General features: G+C 46.4%; 1 protein-coding gene across 2 annotated transcripts in view; it reads right to left on the minus strand.

Annotated features, from left to right (window-relative positions):
* Positions 1–254: 254 nt before the first annotated feature.
* Positions 255–13401, minus strand: part of PLEKHO2 (pleckstrin homology domain containing O2) — a 38061-nt gene continuing 24914 nt past the window's right edge. Inside the window, exons 4-7 of one of the 2 annotated variants that reach the window (XR_014150846.1) lie at positions 10350–10454; positions 7368–7466; positions 3318–4983; positions 255–3233 (exon numbers count right to left, since the gene is read on the minus strand). Coding sequence is in view for 1 of the 2 variants with exons in the window: in XM_081839012.1 (XP_081695138.1) it covers positions 3808–4983; positions 7368–7466; positions 10350–10454 (1380 nt within the window). In the remaining variant the exon portion in view is untranslated. Of the gene's footprint in view, positions 4984–7367; positions 7467–10349; positions 10455–13401 lie in introns of both variants that reach the window. The other variant, XM_081839012.1, reaches the window with a different exon arrangement.

Here is a 13401-nt window from a genome sequence, read left to right on the forward strand (position 1 = left end):
ACGTAGTAGTCATTTTGTGTTATGCTACACCCACATGGCAGCCATTTTGCGACTTGCATCTATGAAAATTTCTATAATTTCTAGGTGTGCCCACTGTCCCCGAAAAGTTTTGAGACTCCTGAAATGTTTGCATGTCCTGTTGGTTTTGTTTCATGCTCTATAGAGCACACCACATTATTATTATTTTTTTTGGGGGGGGGGTGTTGAAACATACCCTTAAGCCCAAAGAAAAAAATCAGAAAATCTTGGTTTAATATATATATATATATATTAGTTTCTCAGGATTTTAAGGACTTGGGTCACCAGTTATCAATATGTGTGCCAACTACCTCATAGGCTTACAAGGATGCCACACTTTTCAGAATGAAACATTTTGGAAAGCGAGTTCTCCCACAAGAGATTCAATCCAGCCGGTATTGCCAAAAGAGGCTTTAATTTACTCTTATTTACAAGATAGTATAGAAAATAAGTTTTAAGTTACTGTTAGTATATAGGTTGTAGAATATGTAGCTTCTAAATTTATGGGGGGGGGGCAGCTGTGACGATTCAGAGGTGACTTTCTTGTTAAGGTTCCTACGGAAAGCACTTTGAGAAAATATATCAGAGAGTTATTCAGTGTAAATTAAATATGTACGGCATAAATGGATGACGCAGGAGATACCAGCAGGTATTTCCTTCAGTGCGTAACTAGATAAATAAGAGCCAGTTCACACATTACATGGGGTACAGCGTTGCACAGAGCAGCACAACTAATACTGGCGCCTTCAGAAATGTGTCTGTGTGGTTTTGGCTCCAACATGTACAAACATCACTTTCTGTACACTTTATGATTGACAGTGGAACGTGTGGCATGACTTGGGTTTTTGGTTTTTTTTTAAAAAAGCACTGTGTTAAGAGGTGATGTGTGATCTCTTTTTGAGGTTGATGGCAGCCTGTTCACATGTGCAGATCTCCACGCAATGCTTTGCTGGAGATGAAAAGGCATGTGTGAACTAGCTCTTTTTGCAAACTTGTGTTAAGTTCACAATCATACATTTTTTAGGCACGCACAAAAGCCATTGTGGGGTATACCTAAAACAGTAATGGGGAGGGAAGTAGCCCTAAACACAAATATCTACCACCCTTTATTTAAAAGGCAAGCTGCTAGTGCAAAACAATTGCATATATGCTAAAGAGGAGCCCAGCTTCAATCCAGTTTTGCTCCAAGTTTAAGAACTAGAACTTAGATATAATCATGTGATGAGTCACATAATCAGAGCAGTTCAGCTCCCCAAAGGCCAAGCTGGGAAAGCAAAGAAAGGCAAGGGAACTAACATAAGTGAACATAATGAGGTTGTTAGCTATTGCTTGGGGACACCCCCCCACTTTTGTGGTGTACTTACAACTTTTCAGGGCCAGATCCAAATTTGAGAGTCCCCTTACATTGGCAGGTCCCTCCATGGCAGCTGGGGTGGGCACCTACAGGCCACCATTTGACATTTCCCACAATTCCTCCAGCACAGCATAACTCTGGGGTATTGTGAGACATTAAATGGGAATATAAAATGCTTAAACAAGAGCTAGACAACCCACAGTAGGAAGGTGCAAGTGTCATGTGCAAGTGTCAGTACTGGTGGAGACTGCTGGGACAGCAGAGGTCCCAGCAATTGCTTGAGGGTTGCCAGACCCTGGTACTAGGGCCAAGGTCAGGATTAAAGAAATATGCTCTGAAGTCATGTGGGGCACCATGGAACAAGAACTGGAAGTCAAGGGACAAAAGCCTCCTGCCACCCTGGAGAACCATTCAGCCCCCATTGTGCCTCACAACAGGCAGGGTGGCTGCCCTTCCAGCATCCTCATTTAGAGCCAAGCCAAGCCTTATCAACAAACCCTTCAAGGCAGCTTGCCCACCTGCCCACACATATATTTGTTAGTTATTTGTGGCTGGCCACATGGAGGCAAATTTTATTCACCAAACAGGTTGTTGTTTTCAAGCCTGTTATAGGCATTCACACTGTGCTTTGTATTAAAGCACTCTGATCTACACCAATTTTGTAGGTGATCCAGAACACTGGTGGGCACTAGGTAGCTCTTGAGGCACTTTGTTAGAATATGAAGAATTCTACCTTCCTCCCTTCCAACCCTCAAAGGTGCAGAAAAAACAAAAATGAGCTAAGCCCGTCCCTTTGGGCTTTGTCAAATCATTGTTCACCTCACTCATTTTCCTTGTTTACCCTGCAGGAATAGTTGCATGGTGTATTCAGTGGCACTTCTAGCCACTGTGCTAGAAGTCAGCAACAAGAAGCCCCAACGAGAAATCTCTCTTCCGCCCGTGAAAACTGATGCATCCTTCTCTGCCTCCACGCCACCCCGCTTGCTTGCCAGTGTACAGATAAAATGAAATCCATGGCAAGGCTTTGCTAGCTGGCCATTTGAGGGGCTGGGGGTAAGGGGCCTCCTCCAGGAAAGCCAGCCAGGGTCATAGGTACTAAGTACCACTGTTTCCTGCCACCTAGCCTGCACTGCAAATGATTAGTCACCATTCGCTTGTTTATTAATGTGGTGCCAATTTAATGCCCGCACAATTGTTGTTGTTGTTTTAATGACATGTGAATGTTAAAAGAAGCATCTGAGGAAAATGTTAAGCACGAGGTTCCCACACTTCAGGCCCCAGAGTGCAAGAAGAGCTCACATGAGAAAAAAGCAAGTAAACAGAACTGAAAGCAAGTTATTCTGATATCACGAGTCCTGGAAATGGATAGCATTAATTTCATTGGGGAGGGGGAGCAGGTGTGTAGAAATAGTAATACTGGGGGTTGGGGGGGTGCCTATGCTCATGTGTCTTGCAAGGGTCGTTTTCCTAACATTAGTCCCTTGTTCATATGGTTGCCAAAGCTGCTGCACCATTTGCGTGGTGGGAATGAAGGCGCATGCCCTCTCCTCCTTCACTGCGCATCTAACGGAACACACAGTAAGGTCATCTCCACATTAAAAAACAAAACAGAGTTGGGGAGAGCTGTGCATGCATTGGCTTCCTGTGGGGGAGTGCCATGCACCTCATTCTCTGCAATTTGCAGTGGATGGCTAGCCTGGCAAGCATAGGAATTCTGCCATTGCTGGAATGCAAAAAGGTTACGATCCACATCCCCTAAGTGCTTGCTTAAGTCTCTGACTGGAGTCTCACAGCAAGTAGTTAGTGACTCTTCACACCCTGTTTCCATAAACTGGCAGTTCCCAAACTTTGGAGACCCCCCCTGCTCCATCTCTTTTAAGAGCTTACTTTGCCTCCATCTCTCTTAAAAACAACAACTTACTTTTCCCAGCCTCAGACCAACCACCTGCTTTAGCTGGTAGGTTTATGGAGATTCTCATGTGCTAGAGTTTGTGTTATCACTTCCACTTGCAAGAATCTTGTGGGTCAGGACAAATGGCTATTAAAGGTGGGTTTCAGGAGGTGTCCCATCCCTGTTTTTTCCCTACTCTCTTGCCAGGAAGTAAATAACCATCAGATGATCTAGGCTTTCAGTTGCTGCTTGCAGAACTGCTGCAAAGGGTCTCCAAGAGAGCAAGAAAAAGAGCAGAGAGAAGCCCTTCCCTTGTCCTCTTAACCCCCCTGCTGCTGCCACGTGACCCAGCAGGGAGTTCCAGCCCACAGCTTGAGCTCATCAGAGCGATACTTTAAGATTACGTCCCCCCCTCCTTCTTAGCAGTGTGCAGCAAGATGACATCCCCCAGTTTTCAAAACACCGACCTAGCGGAATAGTGGAAAGTTGTGCTGCGAAATGGCAACATTTCAGCTAAGCCACAAAAAGCAGAAGCGCCTTCCTTTCAGGGAGCACTTCTCCTATACAGAGTCACTAGATCCTTCTGCGCCCCTTTCCGAAGCTCGGCCGGTTCCTTTTTCAGTTCTCCTAAATCTCTGATCTCTTGCAAGACCTGCGAGGCTTGCTGGAGCTGCTTTGCCGCCTCATTGAGCAACGTCTCAGCATAGATCGGAGGCCCGTTGCTGCCATCCTGGGCCTGTTCAAATCCCCCCCGCAAAACCTCCTTCAGAAGGTTCTCTGTTCTTTCCTGCTCGCTGGCCACTTTCCTCTCCATCTGGGCCACTTTGGAGGCAGCTCCCCGCTGGAGGAGTGGTCCCAGAAGGGGCTTCTTGGCTGGTTCCAACAGCAGGTCCCCCAGGGAGGCACAGCGAGGCTTGGTAACTGGAGGGTACCCTTCAGGTTCCAGCTGATCTTTAGTCGCCAAGTCCAAACTCTCCTTTTTTGCTTCTTGCTCTGACAAAGCTTCTCCCTGCTCCTCTCCATCTTGGAAAACAGTCTCAGAGGTTTCATCGCCAGCAACACCGGGGCTTTCACCGTTCGGGACATCAGGTGGGCGTCCGCCTTCAGAAGAATCCACCTCTGAGCTGTTCCTGTTCAATTTCATGCTGGCTCTCAACTTCTCTGACAGAACCTTAGGAGGAGGAGCTGGAGGTTTCAGCGTCTCCTTGGCTGCTTCGGATAAATTTTCTTTACTTCCGTGCACAGACAGATCAACGGCCTCGTCCTCCAGCTGCTCAGAAGCTGGACTGTCCCATGTCACCTTCATCTTATCAGATAAGATCTTTGGGGGAGGAACTGGAACTTTGGGAGCGTTTTTGTGGGCCTCTGTTAGGTCCTCTCCATCTAGAGTGGCTTCAGGTTCTTCGGCGTCATCGCCTGTAGCAGCAACATCTTCTTCTTCCGCAGAGTCCGCGTTGTCACTGGGTGCTGCGGTTTCCTTAAGAGGCTTTGCAGGAGGCACGGGGGGCTTCTTGGCTTCTACATCTTTGGGTGCGGAGTCGGCGCTCGGCTTCTCCGAAGGAGGCATAGGTGGTTTCGTAGGTGGCATGGGTGGTTTGGGAGTCTCCTTCGGAAGAGGAACGTCAGCAGCCTCGCTTGTGTCCACCATGATGGATGGAGGACCGCTGTCTGGTACATCCAGGTCAAGCCTCAGGATCCCATCTGACACCCCACTGGCAACCTAGGCAAGGAAACAACAAGACAGATGTTGGGCATCAGGCGGCAGCAGAAAGGGAGATGGGAAGCAGGGCCACCCCAGCAACTGAGACAATAGCTCCACCAGGCTCCTCCCTCCCACAACTGTCTGTTGGCAGCAGCCATTCCATCAGGCTGCAGCTAAGAGAAAGAAAGTAAGCAGAACCGCCCCATCAGCTCTGCTGGGAGACCGGCTACATTTGGCTCCTCCTCTCCCTGAACCATCTCCATTTCACCTGCTCATTACAAGACCTACTTTTTTTTTAAAAAGTGACCCTTGCTTGTTTTTCCCCTCTCCAGATCCCTTTTTCCTTTTGTGTCACGTCTTCTAGATTGCAAGCCTACAGCGGGGATTGTCTGGCTTTTATTGCTATATGTAAGCGGCTCTAGGAGGTTTTTCATCAGAAGAGCACATTAAAAGAAGATTTACATGATAATCAGTCCTTTGAGCCACCTGGCTTTCAAAGAACAGTTTAGGAACTCCTGAAACCAAAAGGGCAATTACAGTCCTCCCTCGGCTTATGCTACCCTCGGGTAACGTACACTTTGGGTTGCGAAAGCGGCATGCGCAGAAGTGCTCTATGCACCACGTGCATGTGCAGAAGCAGCACCTCTAGATGCAGAAACCTTGGGATCCGGCCAGAGCTCCGGAATGGATCCCGTCTGCAACCAGAGGTACCACTGTACTACAGAGCTAAAATCAGGCATCTGACACAGGCCCTGAGTATGCACCACTAGTTTTCCCTTACTGACCACCATGCATTTTTTTTTTATTTTAGTTAAGTTTTCCTTAATGTGGCAGGTTCACACAGCATGTAGGCAGACACAAAAGTGAGACCTGATCTCATCTTCCCTCCTTATGCAGAACCTCAAACATGAACCAAGTACTACAGAGGTCCTTCCAGCACTGCTGTCGGACAACAGTAACCTTGGTTTTACTGTATTCCTTCCAACATAGAACTGTTGTCTGGAAAGTATGTCACATGGGTCCCTTACATCAGCCTTCACTAACCTGGTGCTCGACAGATGTTTTGGACTGCAACGTCCATAATCCACAGGCAGCATGGTTGTGCTGTCCAAAACGTCTTGAAGAAACCATGTTGGCTTAAGGCTGTGGGTGGTTTGCATGAGCAGAGCCTTCTCTTGCCCAGGAGGGCCATCCCTCCAATATGCACCTTTCCTGCCTATTGAGGTCATCATTTAAGTCCTTCTTGTGCATCCTCTCACCATCAGTGAGGGCGTCCGTGGTGACTCTTTTATTCCTTTGGGCTTTCAGTTTGGAGTGACTGTGATGCTCTGGCAATTCACTTTCACTCTACTGGTTATTATCGATTTTTAAATCGTGTACATGTTTAACCTTGATTTATGATCGTTTTACTATCATTTGGATTTGGCTTGTTGGCTAGCAGTTTCAGAGGCTTCTGCCAAGCAGCAACCTAGAAACATTTGGACTAAATATAAGCACCAAATTGCAAGGTTCTGTGCACAGGAGAGGGGCGGCATGAGAGTCGAAGGCTTGACCCCATAGCTTGCAGCATAAATAACTTATATGCAAAATTTACTACAGATCTGGAGGTGAGGGGACAGGAAAATGTGCTATATATAATTCCCTTGTCCAAAATTAATCATATACCATATAATATAACAGAATATATACTTCCAGAACTCTTTTTCAGCCGGAACTGAGTTCTGGCACGTCAGTTGTGCACAACTGCCATTCTAAGAGAACAAGGGAGGTGTTCATAGTGAGTTCCGGCACCTCTTTTTCTAGAAAAATAGCACTATATATTTCACACATATACATGCAAAGACAAAGACTCTCAGCTAACAAATTTAATATTTGCTGTAATGACTCTGTTCATCTTTAAGGTGACACAATATATTCTGATTGTTTTCACTGCAAGAAACTAATGTGGCTACGTGCCAGGAAATTGTTTACAGGGGGAAAGCCATAGCGTAAGCATGGCCAAACTTGCCCTCCAGCTGTTTAGAGACTACAGTTCCTATCATCCCTGACCACTGGTCCTTTTAGCTAGGGATGATGGGAGTTGTAGTCCCAAAACAGCTGGAGGGCCAAGTTTGGCCATGCCTGCCATAGCGCATAGCTGTGAATGCAGATGGTCCCAGGTTCAATCCTCAGCAACTGCAGTTGGGGATGAGAGAGACTCCTGATTGAGACCCTGAGGAGCCACTGCCAATTAGTGCAGACAGTACTGAGGTGGTTGAACCAATGGTCTGACTCAGTATACAGCTGCTTCCTAGGTTCCAAAGGCTGAACATATTGGCTCTTGTGGTGCATTTAAGATACAGAATTCAGACTACCAAACATAAAAAGTGAAGTTGGGTTTTTTTTCTAGCCTTGATTATTACCTCTTTGAGATGGTATCTGGTTGGTGGACGACGGCCCTGAGCCAATTTTGCTCTATTTCGTGTCACGTGTTCCAGAGAGAGGTCTGGATCAACCTTCACCTTTAAACAGGGAAGAAAACAGAGGAGGGAAACAACATCACCTTCTTTGCCCATGAATGGATGAAGACTAAAGGAATCCAGCCTTCCAACCCTGCTAAAACTACCAAGTTTCACACATTAATTGATACAGCACAGAAATCAATCACTGCATTAAAAACAACTATGAGGTATAATTTATATAAAAGATGGCCTTGTTTTTCCAATCCTCCCTGCACCAAGTAGAGAGTTAGCCACTTCTGATCTGGAGAGCAGTAGTCCTCGCATTACAATAGGAAAGGTCTCTGGAACATAGGACTGTAACTCAGTGGTAGAACACAGTCTTTGCACACAGGAGGTCCTAACAATTCTACATAAGGCAGGGAAAAAGAACAGAATCATAGAACTGTAGAGTTGGACGCAACCACAAGGGTCGCCTAGTCCAACCCCCTGCAATGCAGAAATCTTTTGCCCAACGTCGGACTCAAAAACACAACTCTGAGATTAAGAGCCTCATGCTCTACCAACTGAGCTACCCTAGGAATCTTATTCTGAAACCCTGAAGAGTCATTCGGTGTAGACAACACTGAGAGAATATCTATGTTCTCTCATCTTATACTAGGAAGGAGGACATGTCAGTTTTCAACCTCAAACTAGACCCTTCCACTCAAACTACTTAGGGTCTCAACAATGCCGTTAACACCTCTTCTCCTGCTAAAGAGAGCCCCCTACCACCAGGATGAAAAAGTTGGCTGTCACAAGTTTATAACATTTGCCAGAGTGGTACAAGCAGGTATTTGGGGTCCATGGGCTGGGACAGTTGATGCATGATTTACACACAAAGACACTGCCATTGTTCAAACATTTAAAAATTACAAGCTCTTTTTGAAAATAGACTGATTGTGTGTGAAGCAGCCCTGACTTCCAAATAACTATATAGTACATATCATACTGCCATGCAGGGGCTGGTGGTTATATTATCCCTGATATGCAATTGCACTGGAATGTATAGTATATTCGTCATTAATCAATATGTTGTTGTGATTGGCAGTTCATTTTATGATAACCTTAAATGTTACAATGTTCATATAAAGCACTGATAAACTGACATATTTGTCAGCTTGATGTGTTAAGTTTTGAAATGATTTTAGTATTTGATTGTTATGATCAATGATGTATTGACTTATTGATACAATAAGTAAAGATTTTCTGCTGTAGCAGATTCCAATAACCTTAGAATCGTGCTGAGATTTTTCAGCAATGGAGAAAAGAGCCCCATAAAGTCTTTTCTAGCACCCTTCTGGATTCTCTTCTCGTACATAGTTCTTTTTCCAGAAAGACCCAAGTTTTCAGCCTTAGATGCTTTGGAAGCCTGCTCACCCAGGAGACTCTTCCTTTTGGACGCTGTCAGCAAGGGGCAGATGGAGTTCATTAGCACACCCACCCACCAGAGGAAAACAATATGTCCAGACTTCACAATACACTAGTTCAGGGCATCCACAGCCGCCTCTGGCAGCGACTCCATAGATACAGCAAACGCTGCCAGCATCACCCAACATGACATCACTTCTGCAATTCCTTCTTCCTGTGTAACGGGAGCCCTGAATGCCTCGAATTCAGCCTCCCCCCCCCCCGCCTTGGATTTGCAAGGCAACTGCAGTTAGTCTGCTGTTCCCAGCTGGCCCTGTTGTGCTCAGTTTGAGGAGCGGGCGATACCACAACGCTCAAAGCCAATTCAGTTCTGCTAGAAGGGGGAAATGTTGTTGGTGGGAGAGGGATGGGTTAGTTCTTATGAAACCGTTTCCTTCTCAACGGTTGCAGCTCTACACTGCACACATACACACACAAATCTCCCTTTGGGCTTAATTGCGAGAGAGAGCGAGGAGGGGAGGAGACGGAAAACCAGACTCCAAGTTCATTCAGAGTTTACATTCCGCTGCCAAAACTGCCCTTGATACAGGCCCACGGAGGGCCAGCCCAAGCGGATTTTCTTCTCCGGCCAAAATAAATCCTTTCCCCTCGACACCGCCGAGCCTAGAGCTAGATGCAATACTGGAGGGGGGGGGGGAAACCCACCTGAAATTCACTTGCTCATGTGATATCACTGCTTATAGGAGCAGGTGTGGGACTTATTGCAGCCTTAGAGCTGCATTCCTTCATAGGAAACCCTCAGGGGGGCACATGTCAGTGGGGCCAGGGCCAGGGGCAGAAGGGGCTTGGGCCAGAAACAAATGGTGAAGCAGCAGGAGGGACTTTTACCTCCGGATACTAGGTGACAGAGACGCGGGTGGCGCTGTGGGTTAAACCACAGAGCCTAGGACTTGCCGATCAGAAGGTCGGCGGTTCGAATCCCCGCGACAGGGTGAGCTCCCGTTGCTCGGTCCCAGCTCCTGCCAACCTAGCAGTTCAAAAGCACCTCAAAGTGCAAGTAGATAAATAGGTACCACTCCGGCGGAAAGGTAAACGGCGTTTCCGTGCACTGCTCTGGTTCGCCAGAAGCAGCTTAGTCATGCTGGCCACATGACCCGGAAGCTGTATGCCGGCTCCCTCGGCCAATAAAGCGAGATGAGCGCCGCAACCCCAGAGTTGGTCACAACTGGACCTAATGGTCAGGGGTCCCTTTACCTTTACAGTAGGTGACATTCCAGGAAGGAGAGGTGTGCGTGTGCAGATTTCTGCATGGCTGGGATGTAGCCTGCTGGACAAAAGTAAGAGTCACATCTACTGCTCCACCTAGTTTTGCCTCTGGCCCCATCTACCACGGGCGTGTGGCTCTTGGAAGGCTACCAGTTGAGGGAATGTGGCCTCAGGGATGGAAAGGTTTCCCTACTCCTGCTACAGACAATGCTGAGCTGGATGGACTAGTATGAAGCAGAGCAGAAAGCAGCTCCCTGTCATTCACGCTACCTCGTCCAGTATTTTGTTTTTGCCCCGGTTGATGCCATCATTGAGAGCTTTCATCCACGACTCCTTTTCTTCCCCGCTGGATGCCTGAAATTTGATATCTTGCACCTGAAAAAGGAAAAGAGAGAGGTGTGGACTATACTCAAGGACTGCAATTTGGGTTTACAGTTGGCTTGTGTTTTTTCTTTTCTTTTTAAAATAAAATCAACGCCCATCCCACATTTCAATCAATGCTGAGAAATCCATCAAAGCACGGGCAACGGCTAAACCAGGCAGCTCAAAGGAACAAAGATTTTCTTGTGCTGTAGATCAGGGCTGAAAAAGTTGATCGCACCCAACTGCAGAGGACCAGCCACCTTCTAGTGAACCAGCAATCTACTTTCCTGTAGACCAGGGGTGATTAACCTACAGCCCTCCAGATGTAACTGGTCCAATCATTCCTGACTACTGGCCATGCTGGCGAAGGCTGTTGAGGGTTGGAAGTTCAAAAACATTTCGAGGGACAAAGGCTTCCAATCCCTGCTGTAACGTGTAATTCAGTTTTAGCCCAGCCAGAAAATGTGTTTTCAGCCAGGGATGGGGAAGCTATGACCCTCCAGATGTTGTTGGACTTCAACTCCCATCATCATCATCATCATCATAATAACAACAACAACAACAACAACAACAACAACAACAACAACAACAACAACAACAACTATAATATAATATAATATAATATAATATAATATAATATAATATAATATAATATAATATAATATAATATAATATAATATAATATATTGTTATTTATATCCCGCCCATCTGGCTGGGTTTCTATGACCATGGCCATGCTCATTGGGGTTGATGGGGTTGATCCAGAGAGCAACACGTTGACCACTGGCCCAGTATCTACTGGGTGACTGGATTCTTCCAAAGAATTCTGGAGTTCGTGGGCCTCTGATATTTACTAGAGACACCGGTAAAAACATAAAAGGCGGCTAACAGCACTTAAAATCAGTGGTTTTGATCTTAACTCTCTTTCTATCTTTGGAAAATAGTTCACATGTGTGAAAAATGAAAGTAAATGGCTGTGGCGCCCCCAAGCAGAATCCCCAGCATCTTCAGGTAGGGCTGGGCAAGCTGCCCTGCCTCCAGCCCTGGAGAGCTGCTGCCAGTCAGTGTAGACAACACTGAACTAGATAGAAGAATCGTCAGACTTGGTATAATGCAGTTTTCAGTGTTCATATAAATGGGACGTTGCTGCCTTCTCCTTCCTTCTGTAGTCCCATGTGCTCTTCCGTCTGTTTCTGTGAGCTTGGGGAGTGGAGAGGGAGTGGGGGGTTGGGCAGAAATCGCCATGGCCACATGCATTAATAGAAGAGCAGTTTAGGATCTAAGACAATAACACCCTAAAAGCTCAGTATTGTCTGGTGGTGGCTCTCCAGGGTTTCAGGCAGTCCAGCCTGGAAGTTCTGAGGACTGAATCTGGAACCTTTTGCATACTTACTACTGAACCACAGCTTTTCCTCTAAAAACAGAGTGAGATTCTAGTCCTCATTGTTCTGAATAGTTGATTGGAATGGGATGCTTCCTTATAACAAGTCAGAATATTGGCCCATCCATCTCAATATTGTCCACACTGACTGGAAGCAGTCCTTCAGGGTTTCTAACACGGGACATTCTTATGCCTATCTGGAGATGCCGGGGATTGAACCTGGGACCTTCTGTATGCAAAGCAGATGTTCTTCCACTGAGCTATGTCCCTTCCCCACCTCTGCCCCCTTGTAGACAATACTGAGCTAAGTTTAACTCTGTAAAAGGCAAATCTGATGGTTTTTTTTTTCCTGCTGCTGCAGCTGCTACCAAGGTAAAAAGGGTCAGCAGCCCAAGCAGACAACCAAGAGGGACAGTTTGCTGTATGGACATTGTGCTCCTCCCAAGTGCCCAGCCAGCTGAGTCTGAGTCACCCTTATAAACACAGCCCTGCAGTGCCAGGAAAAAAAAGCTGTTCTGGCAAATCACAGCATGAGAGCACCCATGCTGAACAACCCGTGCAGCTTACTGTAATTTTAAGAGTGTCCCAATAGTCCAGCCATCTTTTTCCATGACAAGCCATTGGCTAGAAACCCACAGAATGAAGGCGGGGGAAAGGTGTGTTTTGGGAAGGGAGTCACACATTTTATTTGCAGAGAGAGAGAGAAGTCACTCGATGCATTCCAAAACAGACACGCTTCCCCCACGAAATAACAGCAGCAGCATCCATCTAAATTGCCCAGAACAGTAAGAAGAGGAGTTGAAGGAGGCCTTCCAAGCCTGTCAGTCTGGTCGACAGGACTTTACCCCAAACCATGTCCCTTTTCCACGCCACAGCTCACATCAGTCCTCCTGATGCGGCCCCATAAAGTGCTTCTGCTTGGCTGAAAAGCATCCTTGAACCATGATACCTGTATACCTGAAGGAGCATCTCCACCCCCATCGTTCAGCCCGGGCACTGAGATCCAGTGCTGAGGGCCTTCTGACGGTTCCCTCATTGCGAGAAGTGAGGTTACAGGGAACCAGACAGAGGGCCTTCTCAGTAGTGGCGCCCACCCTGTGGAACACCCTCCCCTTCAGATGTGAAGGAAATAAGCAGCTATCCCATCTTTAAAAGACATCTGAAGGCAGCCCTGTTTAGGGAAGTTTTTAATATTTAAAGCTGTATTATTTTTAACATGTGATTGGGAGCCGCCCAGAGTGGCTGGGGAAACTCAGCCAGATGGGCGGGGTATAAATAATAAATTATTATTATTATTATTATTATTATTATTTTTATTATTATTCCTCTTGCTTTCCTGGATGAAATGTTCTTGTTCGGGTTAAGTACTTAATTCGTTCTGGAGGTCCGTACTTAACCTGAAACTGTTCTTAACCTGAAGCACCACTTTAGCTAATGGGGCCTCCTGCTGCTGCCGCTGGAGCCCAATTTCTGTTCTTATCCTGAAGCAAAGTTCTTAACCTGAAGCACTATTTCTGGCTTAGTGGAGTGTTTAACCTGAAGCGTATGTAACCTGAAGCGTATGTAACCCGAGGTACC

This window comes from Podarcis erhardii (assembly GCF_964252035.2).
Source record: "Podarcis erhardii genome assembly, chromosome: 14".
Lineage (NCBI taxonomy): Eukaryota > Metazoa > Chordata > Lepidosauria > Squamata > Lacertidae > Podarcis > Podarcis erhardii.